The sequence below is a fragment of the Ranitomeya imitator genome, chromosome 1 (assembly GCF_032444005.1).
Source record: "Ranitomeya imitator isolate aRanImi1 chromosome 1, aRanImi1.pri, whole genome shotgun sequence".
NCBI classification, from domain to species: Eukaryota; Metazoa; Chordata; class Amphibia; order Anura; family Dendrobatidae; genus Ranitomeya; species Ranitomeya imitator.
Genome location: NC_091282.1, coordinates 579,004,073 through 579,021,462, shown reverse-complemented (window position 1 = coordinate 579,021,462; position 17,390 = coordinate 579,004,073). Strand labels below are relative to the sequence as shown.

At 46.9% G+C, this 17,390-nt stretch overlaps 1 protein-coding gene across 1 annotated transcript in view; it reads right to left on the bottom strand.

Moving 5' to 3' along the window:
• The window catches only part of LOC138680259 (excitatory amino acid transporter 5-like), a 1,936,174-nt gene that overhangs the window by 1,764,551 nt on the left and 154,233 nt on the right, over positions 1 to 17,390 (bottom strand). The window contains exon 2 of the mRNA XM_069767861.1: positions 4,393 to 4,472. Within this exon, the coding sequence (XP_069623962.1) occupies positions 4,393 to 4,472 (80 nt within the window). The remainder of the gene's footprint in view (positions 1 to 4,392; positions 4,473 to 17,390) is intronic.

Here is a 17,390-nt window from a genome sequence, read left to right as displayed (position 1 = left end):
ATCTTGGATTCTCGTGTTTCCAGACGGAAACTCCAATATTTGGTCAAGTGGAAGGGTTATGGTCAGGAGGATAATTCTTGGGTGGTTGCCTCTGATGTTCATGCTGATGATTTGGTCTGCGCTTTTCATAGGGCTCATCCTGGTCGCCCTGGTGGTTCTCGTGAGGGTTCGATGACCCCTCCTCAAGGGGGGGTACTGTTGTGAGTTCTGTTTTTGGGCTCCCTCTGGTGGTTACTGATGGTACTGGGTGATTTGTGTTCTGCTGTCTCTGGTGTCCACCTGTTCTATTAGGATTTGGGAGTTTCCTATTTAACCGGGCTTTCTTGTCTTTTCCCCGCCGGCTATCAAGGTTATCAGAGTGTTTTGTTACCTCAGCTTCTGGCTTCAGTAATCTTCAGGACAAGCTAAGTTTTTGATTTTCTTGTTCCACGTTTTGCTTTATTTTTGTCTTGTCCAGCTTGCTTATAATTGTTTCTTTGCTGCTGGTTGCTCTAGTGGGCTGTAATTGCTCCTCATGTTCCATGAGTTGGAACATGAGTTCAAGTAATTACAGGATGGTTTTTTTGAAGGGTTTTTTGCTGACCGCGCAGTTTACTTTTGTATCCTCTGCTATCTAGTTTTAGCGGGCCTCATTTTGCTGAATCTGTTTTCATACTGTGTATGTGCCTTCCTCTCATTTCACCGTCATTATATGTGGGGGGCTGCTATTTCTGTGGGGTATTTCTCTGGAGGCAAGAGAGGTCTGTGTTTCTTCTAATAGGGGAAGTTAGATCTTCGGCTGGTGCGAGACGTCTAGGATCAACGTAGGCACGTTCCCCGGCTATTGTTATTTGTGTGTTCAGGTTTAGGGTCGCGGTCAGCTCAGGTTCCATCACCCTAGAGCTCGTTGGTGCTTGTCCTTTTGTGATTCCCTGCCATTGGAATCATGACACTCGAGCATGGGAACTTTTCAGAATATTTTCCCAGGTTCGAGTTCATATGAGGATGGATTACATACGGAGGATGCCATGCGCAAAATACGTTGACACACCCTGCCTAAATTACGGACCGTATTTTTATACGCTGAGTGTGAGGCCGGCCTTATACTGTGAACTATATTGTGTAGAGAGAGTAATATTGTTAATCTCTTGGTTAATACTCGATGGTAGTTCACAAGGTTTTCTGTGTGTAGCACTGTTATAGGAATCTAATAAATAATTTCCTTTCAAAGAGGAGACTTGATTAATGGCTCTAAATCTGCATTTAGAAGTGTAGAATTTGCTTGATTTTTTTAAGGGGGCAAGGAGCCATAAAGTTTTTCCAGAATCAGTAACATTGTCAGATAACGGACATGAGTGGTGACTTGATTTTTTTTGTGGACCGAATTGAAACTTGTATCGTGAACATTTTACATAACATTTATCCTGCGCTCTACATTAAGCACTTACATCGGGGTTTCCATCTAAATCTTTGAATGACGTTATTGAGATGAAACCTCTGAAGGATCCTTTCACTATAAAGAAGACTCAGAATTACTCTGGATGTCATCTGGCTTCTTTCGGTGATGTCCCTCTTTTTAGAGGTGCACAAGACTATGGATGACTGCGCATTTTTGCACACTTAAAAAGACGGACACCGCCAAATCATACGCTAGATGGTGTTCATAGTGACTCCATTTGCCTCATTATAGGGAATCTTCTGCTGGTGATTCTATCTAAATCACGTATTTCCGAGATTTATGTGGAAACCCCAGTGTAAGCGCTCAGAGCAGAGCTCAGGATAAATGAGAGCCAGGACTTACGGCGATCTTTAGGAAGCAGAAAGAAAAAAATCAACAGCAGGTGAAGAAGTGGTTTTACTTTTTTATGCTGTTCATCATGTGGTATAAATTATTAGACAACTTTAATCTTCGGGAAGGTGCGATTGCAGCAATACTAGATTTATATTGTTTATGTTCAGCTGCTAGCACACACTAAACTATGTTTCCTATTGGTTCATTTTGATCACTGTGATAGATCCTATCACAGTGATCAAAATAAAAAAAAATAGTAACTCAAACCCCCTTTGTCACCCCCTTAGTTAGGTAAAAATAATAAAATAATTTCCATTTTTCCATTAGGGTTTGGGTTAGGGCTAGGGTTAGGATTAGGGTTGAGGTTAGAGCTAGGGTTAGGGTTCAGCTAGGGTTAGGGTTGTGACTAGGGTTAGGATTGGGCTATGATTAGTATTGGGGATAGGGTTAGGGTTGGGGTTAGGGTTGTTGTTAGAGTTGTGTTGGGGCTAGGGTTGTAGTTTTGGGGTTAGGGTTGTGGTTAGGGTTGAAGTTAGAATTGGGGGTTTCCACTGTTTAGGTACATCAGGGATTATCCAAAAGGGACATGGTGCCTACCATTGATTCCAGCCAATTTTGTGCTCCTTCCCTTCTGAGCCCTGCCATGTGCCCAAGCAGTGGCTTTCCCCCACATACGGGGTATCAGTACTCCAAAGAAATTGCACAACAAATTTTGTGTTCCATTTTTTCTGATACCTTTGGGCAAATAAAAATGTTTGAGTCTAAAGATAATTTTTTGTGAAAAAAGTTAAATGTTCATTTTTTTCCTTCCACATTGCTTAGTTCTCATGAAGCACCTGAAGAGTGCTGCGCACGCCGATACAGTTACTTTCTGCGGAAGAGCAGGGAGAATCGATCTCCCTCATCTGCTGCTATGGGGCCCCTGAGCAGGCGGGGGGGGGGCCCGGTGCAAGCAGTGTACCGATCAGCTGTACCGGCAGTTAGCCTATACAGCTGATTGCAATGATCAGAGAAGGAGCGCTACGCTCTATCTCCCATCATCCCCCTCTCAGTGTCGGCATCTCACGTCGCTAACACTGACATTGGGCACGATGGCGTCACTGCCCGACACCCGCTGTCAGGAGATCAGCGGGAGCAGAGCAGGAACCAGGAAGAAGAGAGGTGAGTATATATTTATTTATTTTTATATGGGTGCTGCCGCCTTATTACAGGGTCTGCCTATGGGGGGGGGCTGCTTTATTACAGGGTCTGACTATGGGGGCTGCCTTATTACAGAGTCTGCCTATATGGGGGTGCTGCTTTATTACAGGATCTCACTATGGGGGCTGCCTTATTAGAGGGTCTGCCTATATGGAAGTGCTGCCTTATTACAGGGTCTGACTATGGGGGCTGCCTTATTACAAAGTCTGCCTATATGGGGGTGCTGCTTTATTACATCAAACAGGCAAACAGTATGGGAGACCCTGTTCCTAAAAATGGGAACATTGTTTTCAGGAGGCCCTCTTATAGGTCTCTTCAAAGGGGTATTGGGGTGCATCCAAATTTTGGGCAGCCCTGCCACTCACTGCATATGCAATAACAGTATAGGAGACCCACTGCCGGCTGAAGGCTCTCTAAGAATAGTGAGGGCCGACTGCTGGCCCTTTAAGAATAGTAAAGGCCCTATAAAAGGCTCTGCTGGCCCTAAAAATAGGCTTTCAGAGTCCTTCCTTCATAAGTGAGTCCTTCCTTCATAAATGAAACAGGATGTGCTGATTATGTATCATACATGACATGGCCAGATAAGATCGTAAAATGTTAAAATGACATTTCCCAGTGAATGCATTTGTCTTGGTTGAAAGCAATGCTAAAATTCAAACACGCATCAAAAATGCTACGTGTGGACATAGCCCAAGGTGTGGAGGACGATTTTTGTTTTTGGTTATTTATTTTGCCTTATATACAAGTTATTACCCTGGAAAGGATATTCCTTAACATATTTCGCAGGCAAATCCATTTTTTTTTTAGTTTTTGTATGTTTTATTGTGTGTATAAAAGCGCTGTAAGACTCTGACAACATTGTTCACAGCAGTAACCTGGGAGCCAGAAATGCTTCCTGGGGTCTTCCCTATGCTGTTCCCATGTCAACTGAGCACTGTTCCCATCGATTTCTGTCCTGCTAGACTAACTTTGGGTTCGTTGCTCGGGTCGAGCACCCGAGCATTCCAATTTGCTCGACCCGAGCACCTGAACATTTTCATGCTCACCCATCACTATTTACAGTACATAATAATATTATTTATGTACAGTATATTGTATCTATTTGTCTATAGCATTGTGCTGTCATTTGTTCAGTACATGGTAACTTTAACGGTATACAACAACATATGACATATGGCAGAGCTGCAGTTCATCAGACCGATTACAACCTAAGTAACAGCATTAATTCAATTCAATTCATTAAGGTTGTGTGCTTATATTGCTGCCACAACTATAACAAAAACAAAAACTTGCACAGCAATTTTTAATATTAAAAATAATGACGAAACCGCTGTGGTTTAACTATTATTGCAACACAAAAATACATGCATGTGAACGCAGATGAGGTCACTAACAAATTCAGAAATAGTTAAATAAGTCACCTTGATGTAATAAGAGGTAGAATTAGCATCTTGAGCATTCTCATTAGCAGTTCCCCAGGAAAGGAAAAGTACTGTTTTTCCTGGAAAAAAAAATAAATAAATAAAATGAAATTAATATAACATTTCCTTAAATAAAAATACAGTAGGGGAATTAAGCATGTGATACACTGCTGATATTGCTAATTTTTCCACCTATAATAAATGGAGAAGTCTGTAATTTTTATCGCAGGTGCACTTCAACTGTCAGACAGAATTTTAAAAATAAAAACCAGAAAATCACATTGTATGAGTGTTACATAATTAATTTTCATTTTATTGCATGAAATAAATATTTGATAAAATAGAGAAACAGAACTTAATATTTTGTAAAGAAACCTTTGTTAGCAATTACAGAGGTTAGACGTTTCCTGTAGTTTTGACCAAATTTACACACACTGTGTCAGGGCTAGCGGAAGGCACCGAGTAAATATAGATGTTATTATTGGTGTGTTCGCAGCCCGGGGTCCACTGTGCAGGAGGAACCTGCTGCTAACAAATGACGGCACTATATGGCAGTATAAGCGAACTCTGTTACTTCACAGAGTCGCACAGAAAGAAGACACTGTGCCCTGTTAACTTCACATGGGGAACACAGGTAACTGCTGAGCTGATGGCAGTCAGTGGTCACACACAGAGAAGCACACAAAACACTCCTCTCTGGTGGAACCGGAATTCTAGAGGCTAAGAGCCAGCCCTGCCTATATATATATACAAACTCCTCACCGGAGGTGCCGGTATTCTAGGGGCTTATTTCAGCCAAACCCTGTCCACATACGGCCGTGACCACAATTAGCAAAGCTCATACATATGTTGATTCTAGCGCATGGCCATGCGGCCATGTGGCCATGAGAACCTTTCATAGCTTTAGCTACAAAATCTTCCTAGTGGTCCAATAGGAACCGTTTCAGGACCTGCACATGTGACCACCGACCTCCAGTGAGAGGTCGTCCCGTGGGCATGCCCAGTATGGGAAAAGCAGGACTTAGTCCCAGAAAGATCTGCTCACTATTGATCAGCGCTGGCTACAAAGGCAGAGCCTGGAAGAAGAGTGGTAGCCAGTCGCCCAGTATCACCCTGAGATAGATGATGGGACTGACATCTCCGCTGAGCAGGGTTCACTGTGGCTGGAGAAGAATGGGAGACCGCAGCGGAGATGGTTTGAGATTCCCCCTGTGCAGAGGTGGAAACTTGACACCTAACACACTTGTAGCAGGGATTTTGGCCAACTTCTCCATACAGATCTCCAGATCTTCAAGGTTTCAGGGCTGTTGCTGGACAACATTGAGTTCCAGCTCCCTCCAAAGCTTTTTCTATTGGGTTCAGGTCTGGATACCTGCTAAGTCACTCCAGGACCTTAAAATGCTTCTTCTTAGTTGCCCTGGTTGTGTGATTTGGGTCATTGTCATGCAGGAAGACCAAGTCACAATCCATCTTCAATACTCTTACTGAGGGAAGGAGGCTGTTGGCCAAAACCTCGCAATACATGACCTCATCCATCCTCCCTTCAATACGGTGCAGTCATCCTGTCTCCTCCACCATAATTCATGGTTGGGACGGTGTTCTTGGGGTTGTACTCATCCTTCTTCTTCCTCCAAACACGGCAAGTGGATTTGATACCATAAAGTTATATTTTGTTCTCGTCTAACCACATGACCTTTTCTCATGCTTCTACTGAATCATCCAGATGGTCATTGTGATGTCAAATGGACCTGCACATGTGCTGGCGTAAGCCAGGGGACCATGTGTGCCCTGTAAAATTTGAGTCCATGACAGTGTAGTGTGTTACTAAGGGTAAAGTTTAGTGATGAGCGAATGTGCTCGCCACTACTCTGTACTCACCTGAGTATCACTGTGCTCGGTGTACTCGGCGAGCACAGAGCATTTTTGGGATTATTCGGTGGGAGCTCGGGTCTCCTACTTTTAATTTTGGCGCTTTTTAGAGCGCCAAACAACATACAGGGATTGTATGCCATGCACTGTAATACCACAGCCATCTTTGTTGTGGTATTACAGTGATTGGCTGACCGCACAGCGTCATCAGATTTATAAGAGACCTGGTGCCGCCCTTCTTGCCGCATTCTGCTCCAGACTCAGCTAGTGTAGGGAGAGCTACTAGTGATCAATTCACAAATCCTGTTAACTAACAGTCCTTTTTAGGACAAATTCGGGGGTACATAGATTGCAGTGCTAGGTAGGCATGGGAGTCTATGTGCACATATCCACATCAGTGCAAGGCATGCAGGCACTGCATGTGAGTATATAGATCTCACTGCATACATCAAAGGGCTCCATTACTGTCTGTTGCTGCGTATTTTATACATACCTAGCTGCTGTTATCTGTGGCTAGTATTTATTTATTTTTTGCACCTTATACCTGCTAATTTTATTACAAAGCAATCCATAGCCCCCTTTTTTCTACATTAATTTGCTTGGTCACACTGCAGAATACAGCCAGGTCATTTCAATACAAGAGCTTGAAAATCTAACAATTAAATTTTTTTGTCAAATGCATCAGATGTGAGTGCGCAGAAAATTATTTTTTTCTTTTTTGTACTATAGTATTTTTTGTAGTGTCTTACAACAATTTTGGACTCCATTTTGATGACCAAAAAAATCTGTAGCTGGCCCAAAAATATTTAGCTACAGTTCTTATATTTATCACTGTGATTTGTACACCACACGCATCACATATCATTGCGCAAAATATTTAACAATTTTAGTACTCCAATTTTATTTTTTAGTGTCATAGCCTTCATATTGACACAATTTTGTAGGGCCAAAAAAATCAAGGCCACATTTTGATCAGTCTGTTATCTTAGTCAGATGCCTGGTCTATCTGTGTTCTCCAAATCCTTGCTTTTCAGGCATACATTCCACTTTGTGGTCTGCTATCCTTGGTCTATACAGCATTTGGTGGTTAACATTTTTAACAAAAATGCAGGCCACATATTGAAACGGTCTGTTATCTCCATCAGACGCCTAGTGTATCAGTGGTCTCCAAATCCTTGCTTTTCAGGCATACATTCCAGTTTTTTTCTGCTATCCTTGGTCTATATAGTATTTGGTGTTTAAATTTTTTTAAGAAATACAGGTCACATATTGAAACAGTCTGTTATCTGAGTCAGGCGCCGGGTCCATCTATGGTATCCAAATCCTTGCTTTTCAGGCCTACATTCTAGTTTTTTGTCTGCTACCCTTGGTCTATAGAGTATTTGGTGTTTATGTAAGAGGGTGAACTGTAGTCCCACTGAGAGGGCACTAGGACCCTGTGGTTTTTGCCTGTTGCAGCAGATGACAGACCGTGCAAAACTCCCAGAGACAATGTGTGCTGCGGGGTGGGGTCTAGTGTCTCGTGTGTAAAGTGAAACTAGGAAGTGAGAGCTGAGAGAAAAAAGGCGGGAAGAAAAAGAAGAAGCTGCTGTGAGATCAAGAGACTGTGTGTGGATTTACTGCAAGTGTTTTTGGAGGAAAAGAAGCTTTTGAGAGACTTTTTGTTGCTAACGTTCCCCTGGAGAAGAACTAACCTTTTGTTTAACTCTGTGAGAGACTTGTGTTGCTAACGTTTCCTGGAGAGGAGCTAACCCTTTATCTAAGAAAAGGCTGAGACTTTACTAAAACCCAGTACGTATTTGGAAGTCTGTGGATTCCCTGTGCATTGAGTGGAGAAACAAGTCTAGACAGACTGCTGATACAGAGGCGGACGGGTTATCGTGGAAGCATTCCTAGGAGCTACAGAAGCAGAGACAACATCGTGAGACCACTAACTAAGTCCCCGGCGTTTGGGCTCGGCATCGGCCGACAAGACAAGAGGAGCTTGCTGTAACTTATTGGCGCTGAAGATATGAACTGGCTGCAGCCTCTGCGGATTCCTGCCTGAGAGGAAATCCATCTCAGGATACGGTACCATAGTTATAGATACCCGGGTATCTCTGCTCAGAGTGTTAAATTGTTACTTTAGAGGTGTATCTTATATTAGAGTGGTGTAAGTTATACTCAGTGTGCTGTTCCAGGGGCTCCCTTGATAAAACTACATTCAATTTACACTTGTTTCCTGTTTTTAGTTGCCTGTTAGGTAAATTTCTTACTAGTCTGTTGTAGTATACAGTTCTCAGGAGACCTTGGAGTGGCACAGTGATTTCAGCTGCTGCTGAATTAGTGTATCTTTGGGGTGCATCTGCCTTAATATTCTCCATATTACCTTGATTATTTTGCTTTTGAGTAAATACCGTTGGAGATTTCTGCCTTGGTCTTGGTTTGTGACTCACTGGATCTTATTCGGACCTCTGGTCATTACATTTTTGGCGTAGTCGGCAGGATCCAGTGTTTGTCATGGACGGGGGCGAGGGTGGAAATGACCCCGCTGTATCCGCATCCTCCTCGGGGGTTGGGGTTCCCCTGGCAGCCGCTGCGACTCCGGGAGGGTATGTGCCTGTAGGAGCTTTACTTCAGCACATGCCGAAATACAATGGGCGCAATATGGCGTTGCAAGATTGGGCTGAGAGAATCCGGAGTATTCTGCGCATGTGTAATTTGACCCCCGCGTTACGCGCTGAGCTGTCATTAAATGCACTGGGGGGTGATATTAGGCGTATGGTGATGGTGCGCCCAGAATAAGAGAGGAATACATTAGAAAAGATTTTGGAACTGTTAGAGGGGAGTTTGGGGGGCCGAGCGCGTGTGGCCCAGCTTCGGTCCCTATTCTTTAATCGTCCCCAGAGAGAGTGTGAGTCCCTGATGCAGTACTCTAATATTTTGCAAGAGATGTTGAATGAGATGCAGCGACTAGACCCGGGGGCCATGGGGGCGTTCCGGGAGGTAGACCGCTTGCTCCGGGACCAATTCATCACCGGTTTAGCCAATAGACTGCTCCAGGACAAACTGTTGGAAATGGCCCGGGTTGCACCAGAGTTATCTTTCTGGCAGATTTACCGAGCTGCAGTGGAAAGGGAAGAGAAATCAGCCTATGTTCCCGAGGGGTCAGTGAACAGTGCCCAGCTGGAGGAAGGTGGGTCATCAGGGTCGGGGGGAGAGGGGCTGGTAAGCGTGGTACAAGCTTTGCGTGCTGAGGTGAAGGAGTTGAAGCTGAAATTGTCTCAACTGACAGTTGATCCCGCCTCTACCCCCTCACGGGAACCTCCTGCCCCACCCCCTGGAACGGTGACCCCGCAAATGGCCGGGTCGTCCTATCAGAATGAGTCAAGCCCTCGCCCACGAGGAATAATCACCTGCTGGAAGTGTGGCCGCCAGGGACACATCTCGCGTTACTGCCGGGCGCTTACAGCCCCAGAAACCCCGTCGCCGGCTTTAAACTTCCGGCCGCTGCCATGAGAGGGCAAGCAGCAGCGGCCCCACCCACACAAAGCCCTCGACGGAATGAACAAGATTTGTTTGCATGTAGTCCAGTGATAGAAGCAGAGTTTGAAGGGCGGAAGATGAGGTGCTTGGTTGACACGGGATCCGAATGTACTATAATGCCTCTAGAAGTATATGAGAGATACTTCAGTTGACTAGTGATTCCAGAGGATGGCCGAGTGATACGACTGACCGCCGCAAATAATGGTCAATTGTCAGTAAAAGGGATCGTGTGGATGCAACTAAAAATGTTTGGTCAAGAGCTGGGGCAGAAAGGAGTAGTACTGGTGGATCACCCCCCTAGAAGAGGGATGGAAGTGACGCTCGGAATGAACGTGCTGCGAGATTTGAATCACCAGATGTATGCCAGTGAAGGACCCCGATACTGGGCCCGTGCGACAAGACACCAACCCACACAGAGAATTCTACACCGTCTAGTGCTGAGTTGCGACTTGCTGAAAAGTGCGGTCCCAGGTGGCCGGGTGGGCCGGGTCCGAGTGACTTCGAGGGCCCCGATCCTGCTGGGACCCAGACAAGAGGAACTCTTAATGCTGCCTGTGGGAGCTGCACAGAGATTGAATAGGCTTGAAGTGCTACTTGAGCCCGCCCGAGAGGGTTCCTCATTTGCCAAGGTACATGTGGCCCGGTCTTTGGCGATTGTGAAGAATGGACGAGTGCCGGTCCGATGCATCAATGTTTTAGATGAAGCTGTTGCAATTCCCGCTGGGACCATACTGGCTGAACTGTTCATGCCGGAAAATGCAGGGTTCGAATTGCGACCAGACCAACAGTCATCCTGGACATTCGCGGTCAAGGTAGGCCGGACTGAACCTCCTACGGAGGAATGGAATGTTCATGTGATCATGGAGCAGATGGGAGTGGATCGGGAGAAGCTGACCCCCGTGCAGTTGGAGCAATTGGAGAGAGTTTTGTGGGAACATCAAGAGACCTTTTCCCGACATGGAGAGGACTTCGGGTGTACCCAGACAATTGAGCATGAGATTCCAACGGGGGATACTCCACCCATTAGAGAAAGATATCGCCAAATTCCTCCGGCGCTCTATCAAGAGGTGAAGAGCATGGTGGCCAGTATGCTGGACAACCAAGTGATGCGAGAGAGCCGGAGTCCCTGGGCGGCCCCTGTAGTCTTGGTCCGCAAGAAGGATGGGACACTCCGATTTTGTGTGGACTATCGGAAATTGAATGCCCACACCGTACGGGACGCATATCCTTTACCCCGTATTGAAGAATCCCTGTCGGCCCTGGGTCGGGCCAAGTATTTCTCAACGTTGGATTTGGCAAGCGGGTACTGGCAGGTCCCAATGGCTGAAAAAGATCGGGCCAAGACGGCGTTTGTCTTGCCAATGGGGCTCTTTGAGTTCAACCGGATGCCCTTTGGCCTCGCTACCGCCCCGGGAACCTTCCAACGCCTGATGGAACATTGCTTGGGCGATCTAAATTTTGAATCAGTCCTGATATATCTGGACGACATTGAGGTGTTCGGAACCTCATTTGAAGATCATCTGGAGAAGCTGCGTCAAGTTCTCCGGCGGCTCAAGAGCTACGGCCTGAAAATAAAGCCAAAAAAATGTCAACTGTTACGAAACCAGATTGAATATTTGGGGCATCTGGTGACCCCAGACGGGGTACTACCTTTAGCCAGTAAGATTAAGGCGGTACAAGAGTGGCCACCTCCTTGTGACCTGCGAGAAGTGCGGGCCTTCCTGGGCCTAGCAGGATACTATCGGCGGTTTGTGCCTAAATTCTCACAAGTGGTGAGTCCCTTGAATGAACTTTTGAGAGGGACAGCGCTGGGTCCTTGAAATCACCCCATTCCATGGGGGCCCCTACAGAAAAAGGCATTTGATGGAGTGAAAACCGCCCTAACGAGTGCCCCATTGCTGGCCTACGCCCGGCTTGACACCCCTTTTTTGTTGTATACCGATGGTAGTCTTCATGGGTTGGGGGCAGTACTAGCACAGGTGCAGGACGGCCGAGAACGAGTGATTTCTTATGGCAGCAGATCTTTAAGAGACTCCGAGCGAAATCCGGCTAACTACAGCTCATTCCGGCTGGAATTGCTGGCCCTGGTGTGGGCAATGACAGAACGCTTCGCCGAGTATCTAACAGGAGCTGAGGTGCTAGTCATGACAGATAACAACCCGCTAGCTCACTTAGAGAATGCAAAACTGGGGGCGTTGGAGCAGCGGTGGGTCGCCAGACTGGCCAAGTTCAATTACCGCATTAAATTTCACTCTGGTCGAGAGAACGGCAATGCAGATGCATTGTCAAGAGTGCCCCTTGGGTCATCCGGGGAAGATGTTGACGGACAACTGTAGGATACTGAAACTTCAGCTTTGGGGCAAATACCTATCTTCCAAAGTGTGGTACACTCAAGTGGGGTGGCCACCGGGATGCCCTGTGTCCTGGGTAAAACACCCTCAGATTGGACAAGAGTCCAGGATGAGTGTCCGGACGTTGCACTTGTGCGCCGTTGGGTACAAAACAAGGCCTGGCCCAGTGCAGAGGACAAGGCTCAGTTGTCCATGGAAGGAATGAAACTCCTTCGACAATGGGATAAATTGTGTGTGGAACAAGGTCTTTTGTATCGTAAGGTGTACCTGCCATCGGAGCAGCAGCATCGGTACCAACTGATAATTCCTGTGGGGATGGGGCCAGTGGTCGCTCGTGAGGCGCATGAGAAGGGGGCCCATTTTGGAAGTGAAAAGACACTTCAGTGGTTGCAGCGAGTCCTCTACTGCCCTGAGTTGGGAGGGATGGTGGCCGACGCGTGTCGGCAGTGCCGAATTTGTGGGCTCAACAAAAGCCCTGAGCAGCGGGCTCCCACACAGTCTATTAAGACTTCAGCTCCACTGGAACTACTCATGATTGACTACGTGTTGATAGGGTACTCTACGTCAGGGTACTCCTATTGCCTGGTGATGACAGATCACTTTACCAAGTATGCTGTAGCGGTGCCGACAAGAGATCAGACGGCCAAGTCGGCGGCTGAGGCAGTGTGTCGACATTTCTTCCAAGTGTTCGGGTGTCCGCAGAGAATACATTCAGATCAAGGGGCCTGCTTTCAGGGGACGCTGATGAAAGAGTTGCACCAGCTCTATGGTATCGAGCAGTCGAGAACAACGCCTTACCACCCTCAGGGTAATGGGGCGTGTGAGCGTTTTAATCGGACCCTGTTGCAAATGTTGAGGTCCTTAGAGAGTCAGCAACAGACATGCTGGCCTGAGTATCTCCCCGAATTGATGTGGGCTTACAATAACAGGGTGCACAGTACTACTGGTTACTCACCACACATGTTGATGTTTGGTAGACCTGGCCGAGACATTGAGGATTTGAACATGCCAGATCCCTCCTCCGCCCCCCTTCGGACTGCATCCGAGTGGGTACGAGAGCATCGGCGGCGGTTGAGGGTGGTGCATCAGGAGGTGGGCGACCGCCTTCGTCAGGTGGTCCATAAGGACACGCGACCTGTACAAACAGAGCTGTTCTCTCCGGGAGACAGAGTGTTGGTGAGGACAAAACGACGGTCAGGAAAGCTGAGTGACCGATGGGAGGCGATACCGTATCTGATAAAAAAACAGGTGAACCCTGAGATTCCAGTGTACGAGGTCGAACCGGTGGGGACAGGGGGGCCAACCCGTAATTTGCATCGTAACATGTTACAGCGGTGCTGGTTTGAAGATTCGGCGCCTACCCCGCTAGAGCCAGAGGCCATGTTTCAAGGGACGGAAGCTCTGAATGATCTTGAGTTTGATGGTGTGCTTACTCCTGCGCCTGCTTATTTGCCCCCTGTGACCGATCTGGCCTCGGGTGATGAGAATGTTGGGGATATGGAGGATGTTGTTGAGGAGAGTGCATCAGGTCAACTGCTTGGTCCTGACGCTGTATCACAGGACATCGAGCCGCAGGAGGAGACAACTCCACTTACGCCCACTAACACGACCACGGAAGAGACTCTAGCTCCCTCTAAGGTCGCACCTGTTGATGTAGGACTCAGGAGAACTACACGATCTACGGCAGGAATACCGCCTCAGCGATATGCTCAAGATGAATTTGAGTGGGAAGGTATGTCGAGGACGCCAACCTCTAGTGGGGTGGCATGTAAGAGGGTGAACTGTAGTCTCACTGAGAGGGCACTAGGACCCTGTGGTTTTTGCCTGTTGCAGCAGATGACAGACCGTGCAAAACTCCCAGAGACAATGTGTGCTGCGGGGTGGGGTCTAGTGTCTCGTGTGTAAAGTGAAACTAGGAAGTGAGAGCTGAGAGAAAAAAGGCGGGAAGAAAAAGAAGAAGCTGCTGTGAGATCAAGAGACTGTGTGTGGATTTACTGCAAGTGTTTTTGGAGGAAAAGAAGCTTTTGAGAGACTTTTTGTTGCTAACGTTCCCCTGGAGAAAAACTAACCTTTTGTTTAACTCTGTGAGAGACTTGTGTTGCTAACGTTTCCTGGAGAGGAGCTAACCCTTTATCTAAGAAAAGACTGAGACTTTACTAAAACCCAGTACGTATTTGGAAGTCTGTGGATTCCCTGTGCATTGAGTGGAGAAACAAGTCTGGACAGACTGCTGATACAGTGACGGACGGGTTATCGTGGAAGCATTCCTAGGAGCTACAGAAGCAGAGACAACATCGTGAGACCACTAACTAAGTCCCCGGCGTTTGGGCTCAGCATCGGCCGACAAGACAAGAGGAGCTTGCTGTAACTTATTGGCGCTGAAGATATGAACTGGCTGCAGCCTCTGCGGATTCCTGCCTGAGAGGAAATCCATCTCAGGATACGGTACCATAGTTATAGATACCCGGGTATCTCTGCTAAGAGTGTTAAATTGTTACTTTAGAGGTGTATCTTATATTAGAGTGGTGTAAGTTATACTCAGTGTGCTGTTCCAGGGGCTCCCTTGATAAAACTACATTCAATTTACACTTGTTTCCTGTTTTTAGTTGCCTGTTAGGTAAATTTTTTACTAGTCTGTTGTAGTATACAGTTCTCAGGAGACCTTGGAGTGGCACAGTGATTTCAGCTGCTGCTGAATTAGTGTATCTTTGGGGTGCATCTGCCTTAATATTCTCCATATTACCTTGATTATTTTGCTTTTGAGTAAATACCGTTGGAGATTTCTGCCTTGGTCTTGGTTTGTGACTCACTGGATCTTATTCGGACCTCTGGTCATTATATTTAAAAACAATTAAAAAATACAGGCTACATATTGAAACAGTCTGTTATCTCAGTCAGATACCTAGTCTATCTGTAGTGTCCAAATCTGTGCTTTTCAGGCATACATTCCTGATTTTTGTTTGCTACCCTTGGTCTATGCAGTATTTTGTGGTTAAATTTTTTTTTAAAAATACAGGCGACATATTGAAACAGTCTGTTATCTCCGTCAGATACCTGGTCTATCTATGGTGTACAAATCCTTGCTTTTAAGGCCTACATTCCAGTTTTTGGTCTGCTACCCTTGTTCTATACAGTATTTTGTGGTTAAAAAAATCCAGGCCACATATTGAAGTAGTCTGTTATCTCCGTCAGATGCCAGGTCAATCCGTGGTCTCCAAATCCTTGTTTTTTAGACATACATTCCACTTTTTCTCAGCTACCATTGGTCTATAGAGTAAATGGTGGTTAAAATTTTTTTCAAAATCCAGGCCACATATTGAAACAGTCTGTTATATCAGACGACCAGTCTATCAGTGGTGTCCAAATCCTTTCTTTTCAGGCATACATTCCACTTTTTTCTCAGCTACCCTTGGTCTTTACAGTATTTTGTAGTTCAATTTTTAAAAAAAATATAGGCCACATATTGAAACAGTCTGTTATCTCCGTCAGACGCCTGGTCTATCTGTGGTGTCCAAATACTTGCTTTTCAGGCATACTGATCACATAAGTTTTCTCAAAATTAATCCATTCGTATTGAACTTTTATAATATTTCAGTAGTCAATTTAAAATGGGCAAGGCAAGGGGCAAGGGATGGGAAGTGGACGTGATGCTGATGGTGCTTGCAGAGGATGATGCTGTGGCCAAGCTGAAAGTTTTGAACAGCCACAGTCACATTGTCACGCCCTACCGAAGGATCAATCGGGTAGACCCACTGGACCGCAAATACTGCGGTTGCTGATACCAGGAAGGTAGAGCCAGATCAGGGAAGCAGGTAAAAAGCTTTATTGTAAGAAATACAAAATATACTAGGAGAGACACCCCAATGGAAGGCCACAGGACCAAAACACCAGGGTGCCTCTAAGGAGTCCAAGGCTTGGAGTGACCCCTATACAGGGATTTCCCCTTGACCTCCAAAAGAGGGTCCGATGAGACAGAAACCTGTGGTAAACCGACCTAGGAGGTTGAGAAGAAATGAACGGACAAAAACGGGGAAGAATGTGGAACTTGGAAGCAGGCTGAAGACTGCAGGGAACCGCACTGGAAACAGGACTCAGGATGCTGAGAAGACCAGACACGATCCTAGGGAAAAAGGTAAGCAGAGTAAGACAGGCAAATTGGACTGGTAAACCTAGCTAGACCAGACCTGGAGCAGAGACTTCAGGATAATAGAAGTTGCCCAGGTGGCGTCCAGGAGTGACTGAGATCCTTATAGACCTCCAGCCTCCAGGTGATAGGCCGGGAGGAGGGGCAGTGAGTAGGGAGGGGCTGACCCTTTAAGAAGCCAGAGAGCTCGCCTGTCCGCCCCCTATGCACTCCCTAGGAGAGGGAGAGAAAGGAGGAAATGCAGCAGACATGGGAGCAAGGACCCGGGCAGCATGTCTGCAGGGACGGACCCCGGAGCGCCGGCGGATGACCAGAGCGTGACCCTGCTGGCTAAGGACAGGACCAGAAGAGGTAAGAGCAGGCGGGGAAGAGAAAGAAGGCACCCCGGACTGCGAGGTGGTGACAGTACCCCCCCACTCCAGGCCCCCCCCGGGCAGCGACTGGCAAAGAACCGCCGTAGGAGACGAGGAGCATGGACGTTGCCCTCCGGCTCCCAGGACTTCTCCTCAGGACCAAACCCCTTCCAGTCGACCAGATACCATGTGGCACGCCCTCTCTTCTTCACGTCCAGGATGGCACTGACCTCATACTCGTCATTGGCCGAAATCGGAGGAGGACGCTCTCCCGGATCCTGGGAGAAGCGGTTGAGGATCACAGGTTTGAGGAGGGAACGGTGGAAAGAATTATGTATTCATCCAGGGTATCAGGAAGATTTCGTACGGCGAGCTCGTCCTTCAGGCGACTGGATAACCCTCTCCGGAAGACACCGATCAGGGGCTCGTCAGACCAGCGAAGCTCAGAAGCCAAAGTGTGAAACTGTATGGCGTATTGGCCAATCGACAGAGTACCTTGCTGTAAGTTGAACAACTCCTCCGTGGCAGAAGCCACCCGACCTGGCTCATCAAAGATCTTCCGGAAGGTGTCCAAGAAGGCCCGCAAATCGGATACAATTGGGTCCTCTCTCTCCAGTAGTGGGTTGAACCAGGCCAAGGCCTCGCCCTCCAGGTGTGATGCCAGAAAGGCCACTTTCGCCACATCCGTAGGGTATTGATGAGGGAGAAGCCTGAAATGCAGCTGGCATTGGTTGATGAAACCCCTGCACATTTTTG